At 51.0% G+C, this 12,463-nt stretch overlaps 1 protein-coding gene across 1 annotated transcript in view; it reads right to left on the bottom strand.

The window, feature by feature from the left end:
- Positions 1 to 388: 388 nt before the first annotated feature.
- The window catches only part of TMEM278 (transmembrane protein 278), a 43,686-nt gene continuing 31,611 nt past the window's right edge, over positions 389 to 12,463 (bottom strand). Inside the window, exon 2 of the mRNA XM_074975114.1 lies at positions 389 to 2,697. Coding sequence (XP_074831215.1) covers positions 2,428 to 2,697 — 270 coding nt within the window. The 3' untranslated portion in view covers positions 389 to 2,427. The remainder of the gene's footprint in view (positions 2,698 to 12,463) is intronic.

The following is a 12,463-nucleotide window of genomic DNA, read 5'->3' as shown; positions in this document are numbered from 1 at the left end:
GTTGCTCTCACAGTAATACTTTGATCACGTCCCCTCTTATTCGTCTCCTAAGATCGTCAGTGATCGCTCTTCCCCGACAGTTGTTCCAGGCCCCTAGCCATTCTCCTGCAGTGTATTCCTCAGGCGGGACTGGGCCCGGTTGCTGCCCATCTGCTGACCGCACACATTAGGGGAACTAAGCCTGAGTTTGCCAGGGAATTCCCAATGGCGTTCGCCTTCTCCTGCTGTCCAGTGTTCAGCTGCCACCCCCATCAGCTTCCCATGGTCACTTTGCTTCCATGGCATTTCCAGGGATGGCCCCAGGGCCTTACACCCTTAGAATGAAAACCAAAGCCCAGGGAAAATACATAAATTAGTCTTTAATATACAGCGAGGGCTCCAATGGCCTGGTGACATACAATGGGCATCACACATGAACAGCTTGTACCGCCGGTGCTCAGACAGCGAATGAAGAGTGGCCCCCACGGCAGAGCCCCCAGCGTGGGGTTTATTTACACATCAGCAATTGAAATGGTTACAGTGGACAGAAGAACAATGGCGACTGGGGATACACAGCTTCCAGTGGTCAATGGCATCCAGCTCGGAAAGGCCCTCCTCAGGCCTGGTCCAAAGCCAGCTGAAGCCAAGGGAGAGACTCTCCTTGACGTTGCTGGGCAATGGACCAGGCCCTGTGTTAGTTCTCCGGTACCGGGTGAGGATGGGAACCCAGGCTGGATCTCTTGCAGGGGTAGGTTTAGAATGTGTGGCCCCCTCCCCCAGAAACAAACCCCTCGTACGGGTGAAAGGTGCCGGCCGGAGAGCCCTGGAGAATGAAACCCCTTGTGCCTATAGGTGCATCTGGGATATGAGTGAGGGCCGCGTCCCTTGCACTGCCCTGCCGACGGGCCTCAGCTCTGCGCTGGGGCGGGGAATGTCGTCTCTGTGGCCCATTCAACCCTTGGCCTGTCTGTGGAGACTGGGCGCGAGATGGGTCAGCGAGTGCCAGCTGCCGGAGTGGCTTTTGGCTGCCAAGCCCTGTCCACTAGACTAGTGGTTCCCAAACTTTTTACTATGATGACCCGCCAACTGCGTTTTGTCTGTTTTTCAGACCCGCCATTGTGTCTACAAAAGGTCCAGATTCATTTGGGAGGGGCCCAAAATCAAAGGCAGTGTCCTCCTCCACTGCCGCTGTCTCCTCCCCTCCTCCCCCACCGAGGGGGCACAGACCACCCGCAGTAACCCCTGTCCCCCAGTCTCCCAAACCAAATCCCGGCTGCTTGCGGAGGGGAGGCCCCAAGGGGTGGGGGGCAACGGCTGCTATCCTGCAGGGCTGGGCCCAGCTCCCTGCTCCGGGCCCTGCGACCCTATCTGCCAGTTCGCAGCGCCACTCAGGTCTGACTCAGCTGCCTCGCCATCAATGCCCAGAGCGGGGAGCCAGTCCCAGCCTCTGCGGGGTGAGTGTGGGGCAGGGTTTCTCTCCACACACACGCACCCCCAAGCCCTCCCTCCGCACCAATCTAGAACCTTCCTGCGACCCAGTGGCAGGTGGGGACCCACCGTCTGGGAAACACTGCACTGGACAATACCCAATGTCTAGCAGGCCATTGCATGGCCATCAGATTTCAATAACCAGCATCGAAGCAAGCAGGGTTCAGGCCAGCACCCTGGGGGGAAGGTACCCACAGCCCGGCAGAGATCTCCCAAGCCACCTGGTCCCCACTAATCACAAAGGAACACAGTCACCATTATCACCTGCTACGAAAGCAGCTGTGCAAAGCGGGACGGACATAGTCAAAGTGCAACAAGGTGACGGCTCCTGAGTGTCGTGTAGGCCCAGACTCACAGGTGCATTTGTGGGGCCAGAGACCCGTGCAGCCACAATAGGATTCTAAGTGGGGGGGGGGGCCACATCCTGGCTGAATGTGTGGTTTACAGGGGGCCACTTCTCTGGGACAAAGGACGGAGCTTTTTAAGCACACGGCTAATTTTCCCTTGTGCCTGCAGCACCATCAGCAGCCCCTGCCATCACTGCTCAGTCTGGTCCCCGACATAAGGAGATCCCGTGTTCTGAGACCGAGCTGCACGAAGTTGGGAGCCAGGGAGAAGCACCGGGTCTGTCTGTGTCCAGCAGCCTCAATGAAGTATCCCCCTTTCTATGTCAGTGAGTCCTGTCTCTTTGGTACCAGCAGGGACATGACTGGCCCTGCATAAGTAGGAGGAGGGCGAGCCCCTTTGACACGCTTTTGTCCATCACAATGGGGAGGACCTGCTGAGGGTTACAGGCCTAGGTACAGCTACAGGAGAGGGGTTCATTCCAGACCCAGCTACATTCCTCTGACCATAGGGACCCTGAGAGCCTATGCCTACCGGGACTCCAGCTGGTGACTTTGTAGGTGCCAAGGGGGGATGTATTGGGGGGAGGGGGCTGGGGGAGCCGCTGCAGCGAGCTCATACCCAGGCCTTGACTTGAGTGCTCCACTCCTTGGCACAGTTGCACAGCCCCCCCTCCTCGTACCAGCGCCACTTCACCCCCTTATAGACGGCCCGGGCGTAGGGCTGGAAGCACAGGAAGAGGCGAAGGCGCCGTGCCAGGCTGCAGTAGACGGCCATGGCCACCACGATGAGCGGGGACATGATGACGAAGCCGAGGATGATCAGGGCAGAGGAGCTGTTGTCGTCCAGGATGGTTTTGCAGTAGTCGGCGGAGGAGTGCAGCACCTGCAAGAGACGGGAGAAAGGGCAAAGCGGGTCAGAGGCCTGGGGCAGAAGCCAGGCTTCCTTAGCGCCATCGCACTCTTGTGTTCTCAGTCTCCTGGCAGGCTCCCAGTAGGTACTGGCCCTGGCCTGAAGTAGGTCTGTCTGTTCTCAGCCGGACAGCTGCTGCCAGCAGCCAGACACTTGGATCGATGGGATTTTAATAGGAATTTCAGAGGATTGTTTGTAAACACAGCTAGCGCCCTTTGTACCAGATGCGCAGCCGGAAAACTCAACAGCGAGGGCACTCGGGACAGCACGATCCATGAAAGCGCTTCAGAAACCAGCACCGTGCCCCAAAGCTGAATAATACCACAACTGAAGGGGTGGAAAAGCACGGGGCTGGGAACCAGGAGATCCGGGCTCTGTGGCCTACATGTATTAGGGGCAAAATGCTCCCTGCAAAAAGCCCATCCTCACTGCAGGTGGGGTCCAACAAAATCCTGTTACTATTTGCAATGGCTCCAAGACGCCCGGCCAAGGTCAGGGTTCCACTGTGCTAAGTAGACACAGAATAAACATCCCTGCCCCAAAGACCTCCCAGGCTAGATAGCTAAAGGAAGTACAGTTAGCTCTGTTCCCAGGAGGGAGCTGAGACACAAGGTGGTGTCCACATTGTACAGTTAGCCCGGGCTGCCTGGGTGTTGCCCCTAAGCCTGCTCCTATCCACACACACAGCCCTTTCCCCTGAATGTTGGGGTGCCCAGCTAGCCTAGAGGTCACGTGCCACTTTATGGGCAGAGGCTAACCCACTCCAGTGCTGATAGTCCTCCTGAGCCTTCCCACAATCCCGCCGTGTGTCCGGAAGGGCAAACAGGTTCTTCAGCAATTCATGGGGAAAGAATCCTAGGGGGGCCTCAGTTTACTGCAGCACAGAGACCCACGGGATATATGCCCCCAGAAGTCCTTGCAACACACACGGGAGAGTGCAGCGCAAGGGAGGACACAGTAGCACAGCAGGGCTTTCCAGTGTGGCTGCTCATCCCCAAGCGAGGCTAACCCAGGTGCTGATCACCCGGGCCAATTCTGCAGTGAAGACGCACCGCCCAGATGAAGGGACTTGCCCAAGGTCCCACAGACCAGTAACTGGACTCCTCCTGGGTCTCCATCCAGCGCCTTAGCCCCAAGACCAGCCTTCCTCTCTCTTCCAACCAGGCCTGGCAATTTCCAGGCTGCCTCACAGAACCTCTTTAATCAGGCGTTTAGTTAATCAACCATCATTACAAGGCCAGGGCATTGCATGCAGATAATGGAGCAGGAAATGTTAATTGTATTGACTCATCCCTAATAATATACTTTTGTATTTGCTAGTTTTTGGCTACAAAGATCCCTGATGCTACAGTGACGCGGGCTGCAAAAGCACATTGACAGTGATAGAAAAATAAAGAAAATACAGCTAGATCTTAGCTTCTAATGACAGAGAAAGAGGAGGCGGGAGGGGGGAATAGATGTGCTTGTGGTTAAGGCAGAGGTCTGGGACCCCCAGCCAAGCCATCCATTCAGTTCTCAGCCCTGGCACACACTGCCTGCACACATCAGCGCTACCCTAGCTCTCAATCTTCTGCTCACATATCAGATCCCTTTCTCCTACCCAGCACCTCCTCAGACTCGGAGATCTTCAGGGCAAGGACTGTCTCTCACCACGTATTTGTACAGTGCCTTGCACAATGGAACCTCCATCTCAGTTAAGGGCTCTAAGCACCATTACAACACTAATAAAAAGAACAGGCGTTCCAAGTGCAGCTACCCGTACACTCTGCATGAGCGGACCACAGCAGTTTCCCTGTCTCTTTCCCTTTTACAAGGCTTCTCTTTCTTTCTCAGTGTCCCCACAGCAAACACAACCCATCCGGTTTTAAACAATCCTTATTTGCTCTGCGCAGCATAAAGGGCAACCTATAAGTAAAGGAAAAGCACTGAAAAGCATCAACCCAAAGACAGAAGGAACATGCTCGCCAAGCTGCTACTGCCTTGCCAGAGCACGGCTCCTTCCTGCACCCGTTCAAAGGCAGAAAATAATTGTGTTCTCCAGCTATGGAAAAGGCAGTCCCTGGCTTTCTCTTCTGATCCGACTGACATACTCACAAAGGGATACAGGGATATTCTCTCAGCTGGAAGCAATTCACTATGCTTACGAACTGGAACTCAAGGCCTTCTAAGCTAATGGTCCAGGCACCGCAGAGTTTAATGGGGGAGCTTAATGTTCCAGTCCTTGCTATCTCATCTCTCGTGACTTGGGCTCAGTTTGTGGGCTAGGTTTATGATTTCACAGGGAGGCTGTCAAGTCACAGGAGACCCAACATTTAAGGTCAGCACAAAGACTCTTCTATAAAACCTAACTCACACTGCCCCGAAGGGGATGTTGCTCTGCTTATGAGCAGAAAGCGAAGCCATTTTGTTCTCAGAGCTGCTGCACCCGGTTATGGAGGGAACGCACATACTGTGCTCTCTCTCATGGAGACTTTATTATGGCTAATGTTTGTTGTCATTTTTCTTTAATCTAAAACAAAAGTCATTTTGGGTCTGGACCTACCTGATTACCATTTGTATGTAAAAAAACATGACACCCTCCAGCCTAGATGGTTTCAACTAGGCATAATTAATGCATGGCACATACATATTTAGCCAATGGACATTTCTTTATAACTCATACATCTGGAAGAAGGGGCTGTTAGATACCACAGAGGGGTATAGGAAGGAGAGATAGAGAGATAGATATAGAGAGTTTTTCTGCTGCCTTCTCTCCCTAGCATTATTTCAGCAGGAAGTTACAGGGGAGAGGCGGGCTTATCTTTATCAGATTTTTGTATGCATTATTGCTAACCCATGGTTGGTGCAATTCATCCCTGCTGCACCACCATTAGTGCTCACTCACTTCCCTAGCTCACAAGGGTGTCTTGGCACTTACTCACGCAAAGCACTTTGAAAATGCAAAGTGCTTCATCCGTGCCAAGTAATATCTGCACTGGAGGCTGAACTGCAGCCGAGCAAAGCCCTCTGTCCCTTGCCTTTGCTGCAGCCTGTCCGCACGGTGCTGCCACTCGGGCCCCTAAAGTGAGCCAAACACAACAAACAAACAAACAAACGGCAGCCCATGCAATCCAACCCCAGCAAAAGCATTCCCCAAAGCTCCCGGAACGAGCGAGGTTTCAATCTGGAGGAAGTCTTGACTGGTCAGTTACAAGCTAAGGGTTTTGTCTGAAAAGCCTTCTTTGGTGCAGACCCTTTGGTTTCAACCTCTGCAGCGCTGACCTCTTTCAATCACTCTCCTAGCTGAGAGCTCATTTTCAAGGGTGTGCCATTTCAAAATGGTTCTCTCTCCCTCCTCCCCGATGCACTGAGCTGAATGGCTGATTTTATGTTTTTAATCTCGCCCCCCACTCCCCCGGCTGGCAACTCTCTTGTACAATTAGTGCACAATTAATAGGAGGTAAGGAGGGGAGCGAGGATGTTTTCTGAGAATAGCTAATGGGGTTGATGTCAAGGTCTTTTGATTACTGGTGATGGAAGCAAATGAAAGCTCAAGGATATGTTCCCCCTCCCCATCCCACCCCAGCTCGAAAGCGGCTGGCCGCTAGAAAGATCTTAGACCCAGCCAAGCAAGAAATTAAAACTCAACCCAAGCTCATTCAGTCAAATGAAGCCATCTCTCAAAAAGGTAAAGCGCTCTGAACTGTTTCACCGGCTGGCTGGTTTTCTGCCAGCTGCCTTTGATGCAGTTTCCACACCTTCCCTTTGGGTTCACATTCCTCCTTCAGGGCCTTTGCATTTCATTTCACACTGGACCCCATTCAGCCCTGGGCTGACCAGGCTTATTTAGAGTATCTCTTGGGCTAGAGAAAAGACAGAATTTGGTGATGGTGAACAGAAAGGTGATTGGGGCTGTGGGATATTGACAGACCCTGTGGTTCTCTTGGGCTCCTTAGCTCCCACACTGACTAACACAGTCAACATACAGGCTCTCCCAAAGTTCTGGCCTGGAATAGCCAGTCAGAGAATGCATTACGGAGTAGACAACAGGTGTAAATAGAGTCAGTGGAGAGCTCTGTTTTCAATGGAATTGTAACCATTTATACCAGGAGCAGAATCTGGAACAGAACTTGTTAAGCTCACAGTTAAAAGAGTTTCCCACCATGGCAAGTGCACTCCCATGTCCCTAAAGTTGTGAGAACGCGGCCAAAACGAGCCATTCATCCAAACCCAATGAGCTGTGGGTGTCTGGAAAAAACAGGAACAAGTCTAAACAACCTTGCTTTTGATTTTGCTAACACCAAATTCCCACCAGTGAGGTTTTGCAAAACGTAGGCCAAAGCCATCTCTGGTTCTGCCTGTCTCTGATCATTATTAACCAGCCTTCGCCTGGTTGCTTCACGGGGTTAAAACTTAGAATCTTTTATGACACGTTGATTGTCAGAAATTTGTCGATTTCACCAACAAACCTCTCAGGTTTATTAAGAATAAAACCTTAATGTTAAGTACTAAGAAGTTTACTTATTTTTTTGTGCAGTTCATGGCCTTGGGATCAAACTAAACTGCACAATTCAGGCAGCTTTAGCCATAATGAGGAGAAGCAAAATGCAAACAGCAAACCTCTGAAACCTCCTAGGGCAGCCAAAAAAGCTATTTAGAAGCAGGCAGCTTCCCACCACCACAAGTAAATCAGAAGCGTTTATAAAAATCTCATTCAGCATCCTTCTTCCCAAATTTCACTATCTTTGGATTCCCCCCCATACCTCCCGATGGATCCAGCTGCTAAAAGGCAAATGACCTTGTCCAACTTTGTAACCTCATTGTTTTGAAGTTGGAATAAAATCTCTTCAAGCAGAGAAAGGTTCATGCCAGGTTCTCAGCAGAGGGCATGTCAACTTGTTGTGTTGTCTGCCTTCCTGCTGGGCCTTTTCCCTTTAGCACAAAGAAAAAGGGTTCTCAGTACATGACACAAGCAATAGATCAGATGCAGAGCCCCCCAACCCATCCTTTTAAGGGGAGAGACCTTGAAGGGTATAAATGCATTTGTACTGTAGCCTGCAAATTAGGTAGCTCTCCTCTCCATCTGTATTCTGTAGTAGTGTGGCTGGGTTCCAGCTAACTTGAAATCCCTACTGTGGGATGTTTAACATTAACAGTCCATCTTTTAACAATATTTACACGAGCCAGTGCCAGACAAACCTCAGAAGAGAAGAGGCAAATATTTCTGGTAATAACCCCACTGTCATAAGTGCCTGCAAACCCTTCTGTTTCCAGCAGGGAGCTAAAACTGGATGGGTCTGGGCTGCATAGTTTGGCTCTGTGGTTTTGTCTACACGCAACTGCGCAGACGCTTCCACTGCAGCGACGGGAGAGGCAGAGCTTGGTGGACAGAGTCTACACTGGGGGTTAGGCCGGCTTACCTACGTTGCTCAGAGATGTGGATTTTTCACGCCCCTGAGCTACATTGCTGGGGCAAACTTATGTTTTAGCGTAGACCTGTCCTGAGTCTGAGCTTTCAAGGAATTTGAGCCCTACTTAGACTGTGAGATCTTTGGAGCAAAGACCGTCTTTTCCTTGTACGTGGGTAGGGCACCTAGCAAATGGAGGTGTGATATCTGCCTGGGGTCTCTAGATGCTATCGCAATGCAAACAAGATGACAATAATGTATTCCGATCCCAGGCTGGGGTTCAGCCCTTTACAGACGCAAGCCAGCTGTAAAGTTTGCATTCAGACCTGATAACGTGTTCTAAGAGCTTGTCTTCACTGCAAAGTTAACTCAGGTTCTTACGGTTGGCCCTACCCCGATTCCTGTCTACTCCTCAAAACCTCTCCCTCACTGGTTTGTCCAGGGGTAGAGGCTAACGCCTGAGTCCTACCAACACTTGAGCTGGTAACCCGACAAATCTGCAATGTGGATGTGGACCTAAGCCACTTGAGGGCTGACAGTCCTCTAAGGCTTTCCCACAATTCCACCTGGGAACTATTTTCTCGCCATCTACTTACTCTTTGCCTCCCATTCAACCAGAAGTCACCTGCCCGTTCACAAAGTCTGGTTTGGCCTTTGCACCCCACATTCACATGTGCCCTGCCGTACATGCAATGTTTCTAGCACTTGTACAACTGGTGGTGAACAGATGGCATCTGGGGCACCATCCCCCCAGGATGCTGCCAGCTGGCTTGAAGCTGTAACTAGGGTGCTAGTGGATCTTCACTGCAAGGCCAGTAAAATCTCAGATTTTGGGACCAGGACCCCAAATCTATAATGCTATGATGCCGTCTCCAAGAAGCTGACAGAGGAAGAGACCCACTGGATGGGATGTTAGTGTGGGGAGAAAATTAACCTCTGAAGAATCTATACTGGCAGACCCTGGACCACAATGCCTAGTCTGGTGATGCCCCGAGACTGTGCCCACTCTGCCAGAAGCTGGACGGGGTGGAATTCCTCCCGTGCAGCACTCGGAACCGTGGAACACGGAGCCAGGAGGTCTAGAGCGCCTCACACTATTGATTGTCAACTCAACGTGGATGCAGTCAATTGGACAACCTCAAGTCTGACTTTGTGGTGTGACCGTTATCCCCTGGGCTAAGCCTCCTCCAGTGCTCACACCTGAGCACCAATGATCCAAGTGAACTCAGCAGCGAAGACACCCTGAAGAGCTCTTTGGGTTCAGGCAGCTCAAGTAGAACTTTATGTGAAATGTCAGTTCTTCCCACCTTCCCACTCGCTACCCGGTGCCTGCCACACAGCAGGGGGGCTGCCTTTGTTGCATCTGAGTCCTAAATCTGCGCCTCTCTTATGTTATTTTATCTCTTTGTCTCTTATCTCATTAGACACCAGAACTAGGGTTTGTTTTGTAGTGTTGGGCTGTGAACAAACTGTGCGGCTTCATGTCATTTTGATTAAAGTCTGACTCAGTTCCTAATGTGTACACCAGCGGGGGTGGAATAAGCATGTGTGATGGGAGAGAGGGCACCCAAACCAGTGGTTAAGGCTGTAAGCATGTCAGTTTTCTTTTCAGGATGAAACATTTCTTTGCTTAGCCCTCTCCTCCCACCCCCACCCCGCCAAGTGACGGTAGTTCTCGTGATTGATGCTGAATGGAGAGCCCTAGACCGTGAGATCTTCGGTTTATTCCTGATCACTGGAGGTTTTTAAGAACAGGCTGGACAAACCCCTGTCAAGGATGGTCTAGGTTTACTTGATCCTGCCACAGCGCAGGGGCCTAGACTTGATGACTTCTTGGGGTCCCTTCCAGCCCTACATTCCTGTGATTCTATGATGCTGTACTATTGAACCAAGGAGGCATCTTTCTGTTACCTGCCGAGGAGTTTGCATCAGGCCCTAAAGACATTGCCTACTTCCCACTATGTGGGAACTGACTGTGCTGTGGGAAACCCTGGAAACTTCTCCCCCAGGAGCTGGACTGAGATCCCTTGCTACCCACCCCTCCATCAAACCAACCTCCTTTCACAGGGGCCTTGTAAAATGACCCAACCTGTCAGATGGCAAAAAATACGTGTTTACCTAAGCAATGGACAGGTCTGCAGCATTACAAGCAAGGGATATGGACATAATGGTCTAATTAAACGTGTAATCTGACAGGTGTTATATCCTTAATAAAACAGGCTCAGCCTGCAGTCTGGACACTAAATACATCCCCCGATAGGCGGCCTGCTACAAATCAGGAGCATGCTGATACTTTATATTCTTCAATAAAAAACAATAGCGTGTTAATCAGATACTATTAGCCATGCCAGTGGTGGGGATGATGGAGATTTTGGCACATTCACATTGTGCTTTTCCTGCCAAAAAATGCTTGTCAAGCAGAAATAGGAGCCACAGCTGGAGTGGACCGTGGAAGCTGTTCAGAAAGTGAGCTGGAGTGTTACACAGCCATTTAGGATAGGAAGTAAAGAAGGACATTGTATCAAATTGGAACAGTCAGGGGATGAGCAGAACAGAATCACCCAGCATGGAATTTGCTCAAGACTGTCTATCTTGGTTTCTAAAAGGTCCCCCACCCCTATGGTATTTGAGACACGTGGGGATAACACCCCTCGTCTTGCCAAAAAAAACGTGTCCTGGAGTTTTTCATGACATGTCATGGCTGGAAAAGGGCCACCAATAAGTCACCAATAGCATGTGCTGTGGACCGAGATCTTGCATGCAAATCATTGATCTACCTCAAGACTGCTTAACCGTGTGAAGCTGAGCAAAACTGCAGCACCGGGAAATAGTCACATCAGGCTGGGCCTCCTTAGCCCTTCCCACACATACGTGATCTCCGCTCGGAAAACAGGCCGAGAGACCAAGCCAGACCCACAACAAAACTTCAGCATAATCCCCCCAGCACTGCAGCAGGATTTCAAAGAGCATCGCTATCACGAGGGGCGGAAGGAGTGCTGGAAATGTGCGATATTTATACTGACATGATTGGGAAATGACTCTGACTTGGTGAGAACAGCTGACCCCACTGGAGGATATAATAGTATCCCCGTTAGACAGCCCTCCTCTGCTATTTTCCCCTCTGGTTTTTGAACTCTTCGCTCTTCTCCCTTATGAGCTAGTGTAATGTACTCGCTTCACAGCCCAAGCACAGTCAGATTATCCTATTTGAATGTAAGTGATAAATATGCAAATGATCATTCGCTGACTCCTACTGCAGAATGTTTTCAGCTGATTCATCGTAGGGTCTGTAGGTCTAATAGGAATTGCCTTTTAATGTCTCTGTATTAATTCCACGCAGTTCAGAACCCTCTGCAGAAGAAACAGGGAAAGCTATGGACAATGCTTCCTGGATACTTTTTATTGTAGCTAAATGATTCCCTATTGCTGACATCCGGGGTCTGAATAGCAGAGTAGGTCAGTGCCTCACTCCTTCACCGCTTGGTGACCTGGATTCAAATCCTGCCTGGTGGATCACAATGTGGGGAACAGTCCTGATGTTTCCAGCCTAGTCTTTGAGGTAGCTTCCAGTGCATGGCGGGCGAGTGAGAAGTTTAGATGTAGGTACACAGGGATGTGTACAGGGAACTGTGGGAATGGCAGTGCCGGCGAGGCTTGACCCATACCCTTGCTACCAGCCGGCTGCAAAGTGGGTGAGGAGGGGGCGGGTCGCAGCTCAACCTGCACCTCTACCCACATGAGCTCACCAGCTCAGGAGCTTCTTGCCCTGAGGTGCACGGTGAAAGGCTCTGAGTGTGGACTGTATGAAGGTCTGGGCACCTCTGTGCACGGTCACACATGGAGAGCCTGCAGGGTAGACATACCCTTAGAGATGCTGGGCACATGCTGCAGTGACAACTGCTAACCTGTGCTCCAGAGAGCCCCGGCTGTTGTCACAAGTCAGAAATGAGGGGCTTTGGCAGAACTACATGGGCCTTTTGGGGATTGTGAGGAGAGCACGAGGAGCAGAGGCAGGCCAGGATCGAGGGGCATTGGCAGAGCTGGGTGGGGGCAAAGGACTGGATTAGCAGTGAGCATTGCTGGTCAGGCGTGCATTGTTGTGTGGGAAGCGCAGTGCTGGACCAGCAGGAGTGCTGCCGAACAGGCTTGAGGTGCATTGGCAAAGCTGGGGAGCGGTGCCTAGGACTGGAAGAGCAGCGAGCGCTGCAGTTCATGCCCATCGTATATGTGAGTCAGTAAAGACCTGTAATATGCAAGGGTCTAACTGGTGCCCTGATGTGGCACAAATTCACCAACCATTATAAACACATTGAAAGCGGAAACTGCCTCTGCACAGACCACTCTGCGGGTCA

This window comes from Natator depressus, chromosome 18, assembly GCF_965152275.1.
Source record: "Natator depressus isolate rNatDep1 chromosome 18, rNatDep2.hap1, whole genome shotgun sequence".
Taxonomy (NCBI): domain Eukaryota; kingdom Metazoa; phylum Chordata; order Testudines; family Cheloniidae; genus Natator; species Natator depressus.
Note: the sequence above shows the minus strand (reverse complement) of the source record. Positions and strands in the feature narration are given on the sequence as shown.